General features: G+C 44.0%; 1 protein-coding gene across 3 annotated transcripts in view; it reads right to left on the bottom strand.

Moving 5' to 3' along the window:
- Positions 1-2,194: 2,194 nt before the first annotated feature.
- CASP8AP2 (caspase 8 associated protein 2) overlaps positions 2,195-15,060 on the bottom strand; it is a 77,206-nt gene continuing 64,340 nt past the window's right edge. For all 3 annotated transcript variants that reach the window (XM_033936739.1, XM_033936737.1, XM_033936738.1), the window contains 2 exons: positions 9,646-9,745; positions 2,195-3,220 (listed from right to left, as the gene is read on the bottom strand). In XM_033936739.1, the coding sequence (XP_033792630.1) occupies positions 3,158-3,220; positions 9,646-9,745 (163 nt within the window). In that variant the 3' untranslated portion in view covers positions 2,195-3,157. The remainder of the gene's footprint in view (positions 3,221-9,645; positions 9,746-15,060) is intronic.

Here is a 15,060-nt window from a genome sequence, read left to right as displayed (position 1 = left end):
GGAACCTCATCTATTGTGGCCGCCTTGAATCTAGTACTTGGAAGTAGTGGCACTCAGACAGAGCTGGAATGGCCATCAAGTCTGTTATCTGAGTGTAAAGTTTCAAATTGTGTGCCTTAGGTAGTCAGACTCGGCCATCTGCCATGTTTAACTACCCCCCCTTCCCGGAATTCCAGAGCTTGTGATTAAATCAGTTGGCTCTTTTGGAAATTCACTATACAACCCTGGCTCTGCAGGACTGCGACCACAAGATCCACAGCTTGCTCCCCTTCTGGAAACGGTGAAGCTTTGATCAGCCAGATGCCCAGGTATAGCTAAACCTGCAAGCCCATCCTGCACTGGTGGGCAGTTGCTACCACAATCACTTAGGTGAACATGCGAGGTGGAAACAAACCCCAAGTTTCAAAAAGGCTTCTGCAGGCTGGCCAACAGGTATCACAAGGTCAGCTGCAGACCTCAGTCTGCTTCTCCACATAGGCAAAGCTGGACCCTCGACTAGGGAAGCTCTTTGCACCAAAATCAATTAACCCCCCCCCCCCCAAAAAAAAAAAAAAAAGGATGCCTGCCATTCTGGGGCTCTTGAAAGAATTCAACTCCAACAAACGAACAGTCTGGCCATTTCTTGGTCCTAGTGAGCAAAGGGGAGGTTAAGCTGACTGCTCCCGCCACCCCCCCTCTTCACATACTACATGACACATGGTACAAGGGTGCTCTTTAGGCATCTGTACAGCGCAAACCAGGCATGAATGAGGGTTAAAAGAGCCTAAGGACTCTATCTCTGCCAGTTAAGTTACAAAATAAGTTGATTTGAAGCTTCTATAGAACTAAAAAAAACAACAAGAAGAAATCCAAGATGGCTGCGGCGGCAGCATATTGGTGTCAAAAAACATCTCCAAAACGCTTAAAACAGAAAGAAAAAAAATTAGCGATTTTAGAGGTGGGACAACCTAAAGGAACAAGGAGAAACTTTTAAAAATAAGATTTACATATCCTCGATTTTCCTTATAGGCTGTAACATACTTACTCACTGTGACCTGTGCTGGCAATGTGCTGCAGTCTGCCTCAGTTCCAAAGGTAGCTGGATCTGGGAGAAGAAACTACTGCCTCAAAACAAAACATCTTCCCAGCACTGAATCTTTGAGCTGCCAATCTGACTGGTGTCAGACTGAGCCTCCAACCCTTGTGGACGCACAAAAGGAGGGGGGGGGAGGCGAAATGCAGTTAGAACTCTGCGAGACCCTGCTGAGCCCCTCTGGATGCCTAGCAGCCTGCGCTCAAGCCTCTGCAAAGCAATAGGTAAGCAATGCTACAAGGGCAACAGACCCCAAGCTTCATAAAGGCTTCTGCAGGCTAGCCAACATGTACCACAAGGGATTGGCCTGTCAGCTGCAGACCTCAGTCTGCTTTTCCTCCATGCAAGCAGAGCTGGATACTCAACTAGGGAAGCTCTTTGCATCGAAAACAATTAAAACACAAAAGAATAAAGAAATAAGCAGAGCAGATCAGAAAGACTTCTTCCAGCTCGTGTGCAAAAGGAAAAACTGAAGAGGGCAGCAGAGCCCTCTGGTGAAGGAGGGATTCAGACACTTAAGTGGATTCCTTCTGCATGGCTCACAAGCACTGAGATGTTATCCGCTCATCCAGAATGACACACCTCTTTCACTAGAATAAAATGTTACAAACACTTTTTGAAAACAAACATTCTTGAACTTGTTTGCTTTCCACAATCCACATGATTAGACTGAAATAAGCAGCAGCTTTTAATATTTGGCCTCCCTCTCTCAAATAACCAACCTTTCAATCAGTCTTCTCAAATTCAATTACAATTACATAAATGGCTTCAGATTATTATGTACGCATCATAAAATAATGTCAACATACTTAAATTATCAGGGTCAATCCCACAGTATTTCTGCAACCAAAGCTGAGCATTTTGCATTTACCTCCTCTTTTCCTAAGTTGATAGCGCAGGCGCACGCATTAAATACTCCGATGCCCATAAGGATTGACTGGGTGTCAAAGCATTTGCCATGCGACACTCGCTCCCGTGGCTTAGTAAAAGGAGGCTTTAGTACAGGGGTAGGGAACTCCGGTCCTCGAGAGCCGTATTCCAGTCGGGTTTTCAGGATTTCCCCAATGAATATGCATGAGATTTATTTGCATGCACTGCTTTCAATGCATATTCATTGGGGAAATCCTGAAAACCCGACTGGAATACGGCTCTCGAGGACCGGAGTTCCCTACCCTGCCTTAGTAGATGGCCATATCTATCAACTAGGCTAATAAATGCACTTTATTGTGATTTTAACAGAAATGCTCAAAATAATCTAGTTTTTCACTTGCAGGTTTTACCACTAGAATTTAAGATTGTGGTCCTATATGCCCCACCCAAGGTCAAATATGTGAATCACAGATGGGGATGAAAAGATTTCTCAGTCCTCGAAGTGCTTAACTGTATGTTTCTTATTGCCTTCCCAAAGAATTAACAGACTATTCTGCTTTAGCCAAAAATTTGAAGGTTTTAGAACGATTATTTTAGTATCCCAAATCTATGTGTACTTATTTCTTCCAGCTATAAAAACCATACTATAAATTTCAAATGTGATGAAATCAAATCTAGGGGAAAGGAGCAAAGAAAACAAGAGAGAGGAAAGAACTGAAGAGCTGTAACCCATCGTCAATGACAGTGTATCTGAATGCATGAAACCAGTGAGTACAGCCTGTGCCGATAACTGTTCAGCTGTTCTGTTTTGACAGTAAGATGGTTAAGAATCCATTTAATTTGATTGCACTTGTCTCCATATCAATATATTAAGGTTTGTTGTGCTGTATGTACAGTTCCTTTGTCCATCTAAACATCATGGCATATTGTATCATCATTCCTCAGTCCTCTGAGTATGTAGCTCACAGTGGAATGAGAATGTGCCAAATTTGGCTACCCAATCCTTGAATATTTAAATAATAATGTTTTCAAAGTGCTTTCAAGTACTGCTTTTAAACAAAACAAACAGGTATGCTATACTGAAGCTTTCCACAAGACACACCAGTCTCTGACCAGTACTGATTCAGATGTCTTTGTGAAGTGTTTTGATAAGTCCAATAAACTGGCACCCACAGTAGCCACAAAAGCAAATGTAATGCACAGGCTGAACCGCTTTCAGCTATTTGTACTTTTTGTCCTTCTGAATAACTTCATCAACTGATGGAACCTTTCTGAAACCTACAGATAAGAACAAACAGTGATAGTGTTATAAAACAAATCAAACAATATAGTACCGTGTCAACTTCACAAACTTGTACATTTGTCAAATGTTGTGGTCTTAAAAAACCCAAACTGAATAAAGTCAAAATTAAGCATAAGAAACCACAAAAATCTTAATTGCACAATTCTTCACCCCCCTTGATTCAAGACTTGGTAGAGGTCACTTCTGCAATAGTAACAGCTATAAATCATTTAGGATGTGCTTGCTGAAATTTGCACAGACGGTGGTTTTTGCAAAATAGCTCAAGCCTTTCCAGGTTAGCTGGGGATTGACTGAACTACCATTTTCAAGTCTTGCTTTACTATGTTTTCCATTGGACTCAGGTCTGGTCTTTGACTAGGCCCTTTGAGGATATTTGGCTGAGCTTTACTGTATGAATCGTGGTAACTGGATGATGTGCCATGGGTCTTTTACACCACACGGATCGCTAAACATGGAGACCAAAGTAATTCCACTTTGGTCTCAAACCATAAAACCCATACTATATCCCCCTAAGTGTTTCATTGTTAATGTCTTGTGACACATCAGAGTGTTTTTCCTCAGCTGTGGCTTCCTTCTTGCCACCCTCTCACACAGGCCATGTTTTGGGGAAGGGAAAGAGATTGGGACATGTGTACCACCTTTTTGTAGTTATACAACTGCACTCAAAGCAGTTTACCTATATTTTGTACCTGGGGCAATGGAGGATTACCGTATTTTTCGCTCCATAAGATGCACCTCACCATAAGATGCACCCCAGATTTAGAGAAGAAAAACAAGAAAAAAAAACATTCTGAACCAAATTGTATACTAATATATACTCGAAACCTTTAAATTCCGTCCCAGCCCCTCGGCACCTTTAAATTCCGTCCCCCCCAATCAATCATCACTTTTACATACCCACCAGCACCTTTAAATTCTGTCCCAGCTCCCTGGTGGTACCTTTAAATTTTGGAGGTCGGTGGACAGCTAACTGCTGCTTGTTGGGGCCCGCGGCACACAAGTGCGCTAATGCCTGGGCCCGCAACACTCCCTAATTGTGTTGGTTGCTGGTGCTTCACAGGGTGGCTGCCTGCTGATTACTGGCATGTTAGGCCAAACGTCCCTCGCCACTTTTGAAAGGCTACCACAGTTCTCGCCTCATTGGCATAGCAGGGAAAGGAGCTGCGATCAACAGCAGTATTATAATAAGCCAACAAGGGACCACACAGCTGAGGAGAGAGAAGTCGATAAAACTCACCTGAAAAACCATCTAGCCCTGGGGCCTTACCAGAGCAGAGGGTCTTAATTGCAGATTGTAAATCAAGCGCCTAAAAGGGACTATTAAGACTAGACGCAACATCCTCAGGAAGGCGTGGCAACCCAGACGACTGAAGATAATCTGGTCAAGAGATCTGGGGAAGCATCATCAGGAGCAGCAGCATACAACCGCTCAAAGAATTCATAGAGGACTGCAGACACCTCGGTGGTGTGAGACACCCTGCCCCCCCGGAGTCCGAAGCGTCAAAATTGGTTTCCGACCTGTCCGAATGTCTACTAAGCGCGCCAGTAAACACCCGGGCTTATTGCCAAACCTTTGAAAACTATGTTTATGATAAGTCACCCACCGCTGAGAGCGAGAATGAAGCAGAGAGTTGAGAGCTCCCTGAGCAGACAAATACTGCTCCCGAGTTGCCTCTGAGGGAGTAGAGTGAAAGGCCCTCTTAGCAGCTCGCAAGGCCCGCTCCAAGGTGATAATACTATGATGAATACGTTTATTTTGGGCACAAAGAAAATAAATGATTTGACCTCCGAGTACCGACTTGGCAGCTTCCCAAAATAAGATAGGGTCTTCCTGATGGTGGGTATTATTAGTCAGATAGTTATCCATTGAGACTGCAGAAAAAAGCCGAAACTCGACATCATGCTCAAGATAAAAGGGGAAAGCGCCAAGAGGGAGAACGGATGTAAGCAGCATCCAAATGAATATCCAGCCAGATCAAGGTATGATCGGAAATACTCAAGAGGACCAATCTCCGCCAACAATACAGAAGAAAACAATGCTGGAGACACAAAAATATAATCAATCCAAGACAGTGTATTGTGAGCGCGGGGAGAGGTGAGTATAGTCACAGACCTTGGGATGTAAAAGATGCCAAGGGTCTATCACTGACAGGGTATCGCAAAAAACAGCAAGAAGGCATCCCTTAGCCCCTAAAGGAGTAGATAATGTGCCAGACTTGTCGCAGTCTGGGTCCCTGACCAAGTTGAAATCACCCACCAAGAGGAGCTGGTACCCAGAGTAACGGGAGCAAAGGCAAACCAACTTCTACAGAAAAGAAGATTCAAACAAATTTGGGTCATAGACCACCAGTAACAAATAGCTCCGATCCCCCAACGTTAAGCGCAATAGACGATAGCGGCCATCCAAAGACTAATCGAGGACCTGAACGCCAAGCGTGAAGACTTACGGACCAACACCGCAATGCCCCCATGATGCCCCATCGAGGAGGCAAAATAAACCTTCACTACCCAGGAGCGACGCAACTTTATATGTTCAGCATCCATTAAATGGGTCTCTTGTAAACAGGCTATATCTGATCAATAATGCTGTACAGCAGCCAAGATTTTGGAGCGCTTAATCGGCGAAGCAATGCCCCCTACATTCCATGAAGTAAGCTTAAAAGGGGTACTCATCTACTAGGTAGGAAGAAGAAAAACACTGAAAGAGGACCCCAGGAGCCCAGCCTCCCCCAGGATAACAAATACCATAATAAACACACAGCTTGAAAGGTACATAGGAATGGTACCAATAGCCCAGCAAACTAGACACAGTAATGACTGAAGGAGGACTGTCCCACCCCCCCAATCCCAACTCATCCCAACCCAAAGACCAACCACCCACCCTCCCAAGACAACCTCCCCCTCAAACAAACCCAAACCTGCAGAGCTCGTTCCACCCCACCTAGGCAGACCGGAACGACGGACTCATGCTCTTATGTGAGCAGAGCCCCCAGCCCCTCCACCCCCACCCAGTCCTAACCAAGAAAGCCCATAAACCAAGACAAGAAGCCAAATACAAGCCCCACGCACACTCACAATCATACCCAACCCACTACCCCAACCAAATAAAGGGGGGGGGGGGGGAAGAGCTAGTGCCCAAGAGCTGCCTCAATATAACTACAGAGAACCAGCAGTAGGTGGACTCACAGAATCTAGCGCCAGACCCCAATTCCACCAGAATCATATCGGGAGCTCAAAAGGAAAAGCAAAACTAGGGCCCCAAAAAGCCTTCCAGGAGCCGTCGTAGACCACCACCAGTAATGACTCAAGCAAAACACCTACCCCCCACAAGCATACTTCCACCCAAAGGTCAATACCCCATGCAAGCAGAACCCCTAACTCTCAAAACCCCAAGCACACAAGAGTACACAGTACTACATCTAGAACAGCCATCTGCAATAGGCTGCTAGGCACAAAAAGATGTAGGTTTCCAAGAAAGCAAAGGATACCACCAAGCCCACATAGGGCAGGGACACCAAAGGGAGGTGACCCAAAAATGCACCAGAAGTCCAAGACAAAACTGCTGCACTGTTGAGAGTCCAGGCTCAGAAGACAAAGCATCCAAATAAGCCTGGGCTGTTTCCAAGGTGTCTAACGTCTTCCACCCAGCGCCCGTCCAGATCATTAAAAGAGCGCCGGGTAAAGCAGCATGAAATATTGCTTTCGGTTATACAGGGCCGAACACATCCAAGAGAAGCGCCGATGGCGTTCTTGTAAGGCTGGAGAATAGTCCTGGAAAATACAGACCGGGTCCCCATCATAGTACAGGGTATTCTTTTTCAGTTTGTATTGAGGCATCAATTCGGCCTTGTGCGCATAATTGTGGACTTTAAAGATGATCACCCGGGCACGTGTACGATCATCTGCTCTCCTGCCCTGGCGGTGCGCGCGTTCGAGCCGCAATGGCCCCATGCTGGCTGGCAAGTGAAGTTCCATCTGGAGCCAGGACTCAATGGTAGACAGGAGCCGAGTCAGAGACAGCCTCGGGCAGGCCCACCAGTCAGAAGTTATCCCTCCGGGAGTGGTTCTCTAGATCATCGAGTTTTTCGGTTTGACGCTGCAATTGCTCCTGGAGGGAAAGCAGATCTGATGCGGACAAGGTGTGCGCGTCTTTGACCAGCGCCACCCATGTCTCCAACTCACCGGTGTGCCGGGTTGTCTCAGAAAGGAGGGTTTCCATGGCTGTAAGCTGCCCCGACAATTGTTCAAAGCGGGATTCTAGGGCACACACCGCCAATGCTGAAAGCGCCTCAATATGTGCCTCTGAAAGGAAAAGCGTGGGGCCCAATTCCGCCGCCGCCATCTTCAGGTCTGGTTTCTGAGACAGCATGTCCTTTTCTTTTCACGTGACCTTCCCACTCCTAGCCGGACTTAGATGTTGGACAAACGTGCCCATACACCTCTCCAACCACAATTCCGATGATGCTGGCACTAGATGAGTCTAGAGGAGGGAAAGGACCCAGGGTCCCGGAGCTCAAGCAAGGCATATCCCACTCTGCTCAGCACATCACGTGACTCCATCACAAACCATCTTTATTTAAAGCCTTTACAAATTGTTTCATCAGGCCTAGCTTTATATGTAGTGACCAAGAAAAAAATTTTTGGGGGTTGGCCTGTGTTTTTTCTATAGCACTACCAGAAGAACGCAGCGCTTGTCAGAGTCATAAAGAAGACAGTCTGTAAGCAATTTGCAGGTTCATATGCATAATCCTAGCATTCAGGACTACTAGACACATTGCACTAGAAGGGGTGATTGCACTGACTTCAAGGCTAGGCATTCATCAAGATTAGAATAACTCCTTCTAGAAAGCGGCTCTCTTTTAACCCGAAGGTCACAGGTTCAAGGCTGGCTTGTGCATGCTAATTACTAACACTGGAAATAAATGCTGAGAAACAGAGTGAGACCTCCAATTGGATGACCAGGACATTTTGGGAAGGCATCAATAAAGGTGTTGGCACAGCTGAAAAGTGACCATTCACAAGGCTCCAAAAATCAGTTAAAATCTGCCTGCCCCAATATTGCCACTATTGGGATGCCCCAACAACCGTGTTTTGGTGCTATCCTTTTGAAAATATCTTGTTCAGAACCATGCACAGTTCCTAGTTTAAAAGCTGCTTTATCTCCTTTTCAATTTCGATGCTGCAGCTTGTACTTGGACTACAGGAAGTAAATTAAACAGCATTAAGTGCAGTGGGCTAGCTGGTGGTAGAGCTGCAAAACTTGACCCACAACTCTACAACCTATTGACCACAACCACAGACTTCAAAATCTTCAAAAAAGAAATAAAAACCCTTCTATTCATAAAACCGAACACAATCAGAAATGTCCCAAGCATCACCTGCAACTACTACATATGAACTTCCAATATCATGACAACTTAGATGTAATCCTTAACAACTCAATGAAATGTACAAACTACTCCCTGAATACTTCTAATCTCCGGACAATCCATTTGTAATCCGCCTTGAACCGCAAGGTAATGGTCGAATAGAAATCCCTAATGTAATGTAATGTGAGCCTTTTTTCTTATATTACTCCTGTATACCATGCATTTCTCTCTCTTTATTTTGTACTCTGTGGTCACATTTGTCTGCTCAGCAAAGAAAACAAGAACAGCACAAATTCATTTTACAGCTTCACATTAGAGAATGACACGGTGACAAAATTCATCACCGTTCCCGTCCCCACGGATAACTGCAGGAAACCATCTTCATGTCATTCTTTAAGGAGAGAGGGAAGAATCAGAGTATAATTGGCCACAACCACTGACCCGCAAGCTTTGCTTTGAATAATGCTGGTGTAGAAGGACTGAGGTTGAAATAGACACTAGAAAATTACATGGGTTTATTTCCCGCGGTTATCCGCAGGGACGGTGATGAATTTTGTCACCGTGTCATTTTCTACTTCACATCTCTGTTGCATACATTTTTTTTCAGCTTTGCGATGTTTAATCTGCAAATAGAATTGATTTATGTACAAATTTGTTTTTAACAGCTTTGTTTTTACAACAGCTGCTATTTGGCAAAACCTAAACTGTTAGACTGGTCTGGTGCGACAAAAGAAAAGAAAATTAGAAGTAAGATATAATTTCTCCTTACATAAAATATTTACCCACTGGAGCCCCAAAACCAGGAAAAGGTAACCAAACTGAATACAGCAAACATAATAGGAAGAGATTTCCTAAGCTTGCCCCCCCAAGTCCTTGTCCGATAGGCCCCTTCTCTCAGTTATAGTGTCCCACTAGTGGTGGGATACCATAAACTGCAGTCAGAACTGACTCTTCTCCACTGATGTGCTCTAATCACCAGGATTTAATGTAGAATTTGGAAAGTACAGGAAAGAAAAAATGTAAATACATACTTCTTGTGAGGTTTTATCCAATTTGCTAGCCAAGGACATAAAGGTTTGCTCTGAGGGTCCCTCTTTCTGACAGTCCAAAAGGATATCTCTGTCATCATTCCTGTGAAAAACAAATGGTCTTTTTAACTGCTGCTCTGTGTATACTAAGTAAAGTCTCGATTATCCGACTTAAATGGGACCGAACTGTTGCTAGATAAGTGAAAAATTGGATGATACAGAAAACAATGGTAACCCATTAAAAAATGCACAGAAAACACACTTTACGCATTTAGAACCAGCACAGAGTATCTGTATTTAAAATATTGTTTATTAACACTAATCAGCAACAATGTGAACAGAAATACAGAACCAAGCAAAGGAAAAAGAGATTAGGTTCTTAACTTGATAATATCTTTTCTAGTAGATAGGGATGGTATGCTGAACCATAGGGTTGTGAGCATACTGTAAGCTTCTCCTCCTCCCCCGTCTCTGCTGCCCCCTTCAGTTCATACCAAAGCTGGCGACAGCCCTATAGGAGAAGGAGGGGTACAGGAAACTCCCAGAAGCCAAGTGTTCTGCTCAGATTAATTTAAAACAATCATCGAATGAACCAGTAATATAGCTAGTTACTGAGAGGAACAATGACTACAAGAAAAGTACAAGTTAAACAAGAACATAACAGACTGAACATTTATGGAGCTCAACCATTTCTCCCTTTTAATTATATACACAGACTCTTCATAATCCCATAGTCTGACTGACAGGAAAATCTTAGCTGTGTAGCTGACCATTAAGCTTGAGTCAGAAAACAAGTGCAACAGATAATTGCTGGGTGGGGGATTCAGCATACCATCCCTATCTACTGGGAAAAAAATTATCAAGGTAAGAACTTAATATCTTTTTCCAGTGTAATAGGGATGGTATGCTGAACCATAGGGACATACCTAAGCAGTAGCTCCTTTTGTAAGTGTACGAGATCCACGTACCACGGGTGCCTGAGCCAATCTGGTACTACAAGAACTTCTGTTCCCGTGTGATGAGCTATATGGCGGATCACCCGGCCTATCATGGGCCAAAGGGGAAACACATACAATAGCTTGGTCTCTGGTGTCTAGCCTTGCACTTCCAGGCTCGTATCTCTGACTGAAGAACCGATCCGCCTTCTTGTTCTTTGCAGTTGCCATGAGGTTGAATTATCGGATGACGCCATCTTCTCACAATGGACTGGAATGCTTTCATAGACAACATCTACTCTCCTGGTTCTAATGTATTTCTGCCAAGATAATCTACTTGAACACCGACCACTCCGGCTACATGTGCTGTAGAGATCGCCTGCAGGTGTATTTCTGCCTAACAGAACAATGCCTTCGACTCCTGTCGGAGTGGAGCACTCCTCGTGCCTCTATGCCTGTTGACATACACCACTGAAATGGCATTGTTGGAAAAAACTCTGACTGCACTGTGCTCCAGCAAAGCCTGCAGTCTGAGTAGCACCACACTACCGAAAAGATGTGCTGAGAGTAGAGTCAGTGCAACGGATGGCCACCAGAATGGTCTCGGGGCTCAAGGATCTATCGTATGAGGAAAGGCTGAAAAATTTGCAGATGTACTCACTCGAGGAACGTAGGGAGAGAGGAGACATGACTGAGACGTTTAAGTATATTACCGGCCGTATCGAGATGGAAGAAGAGATTCTCTTTCTCAAAGGACCCTCAAGAGGGCATCCGCTCAAACTCAGGGGCGGGAAATTTCATGGCGACACCAGGAAATATTTCTTCACCGAGAGAGTGGTTGATCCTTGGAACGAGCTCCCGGTGCAGGTGATCGAGGCAAACAGCGTGCAAGAATTTAAGAGCAAATGGGATGCCCATGTGGGATCCCTTAGAGGGTTAAGCCAAGGGAACCTGTCACCAGGAATGGGATCCCTAGGATAGTAGACTTGGGGGTGGGTCAGTAGAGTGGGCAGACCTGATGGGCTATGGCCCTTATCTGCCGTCATCTTCTATGTTTCTATGTTTCATGTGAACTACTCGAAGTTCCAACCTATTGATAGACCACTTCCACTGAGATGGAGTCCAGTAACCATGTACTGGGTGATTGTTGCCAGCTGAAAAAGCTGGCATCCATTGTTGGAATCAATCTGAAGTGAGATCACCTTCACCAGAGACTGTGGACAGAGCAATCAGCTCATGCTGCTTTGCGCTTTGCTGCCACTGTCCAGGGGAGTAGAACATGCAGGGTGTCTCTGAGGTGACCGAGATAGCAATGCATCCTGGATGAGGTACATGTGTGCCTTTGCCCAGGGCACCACCTTGATCATGGCTGCCATTGATCTATTGGCTTAACGGTAATGCCATGCTGTAGACTTTGGCTTGGTCAATAAGTCTGTAATCTGACCACAAAGCTTCTGTTTGCATGCTTCTGGAAGAAAGACTCGGCCTTCCACTGTGCTGAATAAGACTCCCAGATATTCTAGGAACTGTGTCAGAACTAGGAGGCTCTTTTGAAAGTTCACAATCCATCCCAGACTCTGTGGTGTCCCCACAGCTGCTGCTACCGCATTTTCTTCTTATGGTTGGGATGGCGCTCAAATTAGCCAATCCTCCAAGTATGGGTGCACCTGCCAACTTTCTCTATAGAGATTTGTGGCCACCACTAATATTACCTTGGTGAAAGTTCAGGGCACTGTTGCTAGCCCAAAAGAAAGCATTGAGAATTGATAGTAACTTCAGTGTTGTAGTAACAAGCTTCCCTAGTGTAGCCAATGTTGGCAAAACATAACGTTATGTTGGAGGCTGTTTGACATTTTGTGGATGGTTTCATGTGCTAAAGATAAGTGCTATTGTTTTTTTTTTTTTTTTTTAAAGTCTATAAAGTAAAATTAAAATTCATAGTACAAACATTTCAAATTGGCATTACAATTATTTGAATATAAGAGGACCAATGATGAACTGGTAATGGTCTAAAGCGAACATGCATATAACCAAATTTGGATATTACCCCATTTGATGGTCCTCTTTTGAAAATAAGATCATATATAAAAAAAATTTTGAGGTCTATACACACATGATCCACTTGATGATAAAATGATACACACCAAGGCCCTCTTGTTTCCCCCTATAAATAATGCTACAAGGCAGGTAATCTCAAACATGTGTTAGTCCATTGATTTTAAAGGTAGCAAACAAAACTCTTAGCAAAGGTTCAGGCAAGACTTGAAATAAATATAAGAGCTCCAGTAAAAGATTTGTTTTTATCGTGACTATACGATTGAACCAGGAACAATGTCAAGCTTTAATTCATGTAATAACACTGTGTAACAATTTATTTTGTTCCTGGTAATAAATGTTCTCTCTTAACTGCCTATGCCATAAAAGTACAGAAAATGGCTATCCTTCCTTTCAAACTTTGCTTTTGTGACTAGGACATTGATATTTTGCAATTTACCTTTTTTGAGGAACATTCCAGATTGATTTCAAGCTGAGTAAACTTAGGGGGCCCTTTTACTAAGGTGTGGTAGGATATTGCTGCTTCATATGGGAACAAGTACCTGTATCTTCCACTGGTTCTCTCACTGCATCTCAAAAAGGATTACAACAGCATCAAGACCTTACTAGACACCTTGAAGTATGATGAGTACGGCTGAGAGATCATCAGAGACTTCAAAATGGTGGCATTTCTAACTGGTCTCCAAGGAAGTTTTACCAAGTTTCCCTGCTATCTCTGCCTTTGGGACAACAAGAACACAAAGGTGCACTACCAAAGGTGGAATTGGCCACAGCGGACTGAGTTCCCTGTGGGGAACAAACGACATCAAATGGGAACCATTGGTGAACCCCCAAACAGTGCTGATCCACTATTACACATCAAATTGGGCCTAATGAAACAATTTGTCAGAGCTCTAGCTAAAGAGTTGACAGCCTTCAAGTACCTTCAAAACATCTTCCCTAATCTGTCTGAGGCAAAGGTCAAAGCTGTCAGCCACAGATAAAGAAGATTCTGGAGTGCATGGAATTTCCCAAAAAGCTAACTAGGAAGAAGAAAGTGGATTGGAACAGCTTCCTGGGCAATCATGAGGCTGAAAAATATGTTGAGTTGGTTGAGAATCTGATGAAGAATTAAAGTAAAATAGGCTGTAGGATGTCTTTCAAAGTCCATTTCCTTGATGCTCATCTTGAGACATTCAAGGAAAACATAGGAGCATACTCAGAAAGAGCAAGGTGAGCACTTCCACCAGGATATACTTAGAAACACAGAAACATGATGGCAGATAAAGGCCAAATGGTCCATCTGCAGCATCTACTATCTCCTCCTCTCCCTAAGAGATCCCACATTTCTGTCCCATGCTTTCTTGAATTCAGACACAGTCTATGCTTCCACCACCTCTACCGGGATACGTTCCACACATCAACCATCCTTTCCTTTCCTTAGATTACTCCTGAGCCTATCATCTCTTAACTTCATCCTATGCCCTCTCATTCCAGAGCTCCTCATGCGCATTTATACTACATAGGTATTTAAACATCTCTCACTAGAAAAATAATAACAACAACAATAATATATAAATCAACCTCTAATCAAAAAATGTTATTAGCCAAGTGGTGGAAATGCCCACTGAAAAACCATTTCATTACAGTGGAGAAAAAGCCTCAACTTTATTTCATATGCAGACGGCAACCCAATGGGTTTTTCAGCTGTTCTTACTCTGTATCATGGGCAAAAAAACTCCACTATTTCTCAAAAATGTAATCTTTCAAAATGGGAACATATCCCACCACTGTGCACAGGGAACAGGTAAAAGAACCCAAGGAAAAGTTTCACTTATCTTCACAGCTGTTAACAAAACCAGAATCGTGATCCGACGCAGTGATCTTCCTGTAATAACATATTCTGCATTGAAGTGAAGATAAGGAACCTATGTCCAGATCTAACAAGGCTCTTGTTTCACCAACGAATGGCTGCTTCAGGGACGGAATAGGAGAGAACTCCCTGAAGCAGCCATTCGTTGGTGAAACAAGAGCCTTGTTGGATCTGGACATAGGTTCCTTATCTTCACTTCAATGCAGAATATGTTATTACAGGAAGATCACTGCGTCGGATCGCGATCCTGGTTTTGTTAACTGCTGTGAAGATAAGTGAAACTTTTCCTTAGGTTCTTTTACTGTAAGAGAAAGGAAAAGCAAGGCGGAAAATTGGTGAGAACAGGAGAGCAAACCAGTGAGAAGGGGCAAAAGGGGAAGGGGAGGAAGAGTGGGAGAAACCCCGGCCGAGACCAAAAATACAAATAAAAACAACCGCTGCTGCAGAGGGGGAAAGGGACGCTTCCGTTTGTGTCGGGGAAGGGTGGGGCTTCTCGGTTATGGATAGGTGCCAGGGACATGTGAGAAAAAGGGGCTGGGGCTGGAAGCTGAAAGGGAAAAGATGGGAGAAGTGGGG

The sequence above is a fragment of the Geotrypetes seraphini genome, chromosome 3 (assembly GCF_902459505.1).
Source record: "Geotrypetes seraphini chromosome 3, aGeoSer1.1, whole genome shotgun sequence".
NCBI classification, from domain to species: Eukaryota; Metazoa; Chordata; class Amphibia; order Gymnophiona; family Dermophiidae; genus Geotrypetes; species Geotrypetes seraphini.
The sequence above is the reverse complement of the archived record's forward strand: the minus strand, read 5'-3'. Positions and strand labels throughout refer to the sequence as shown.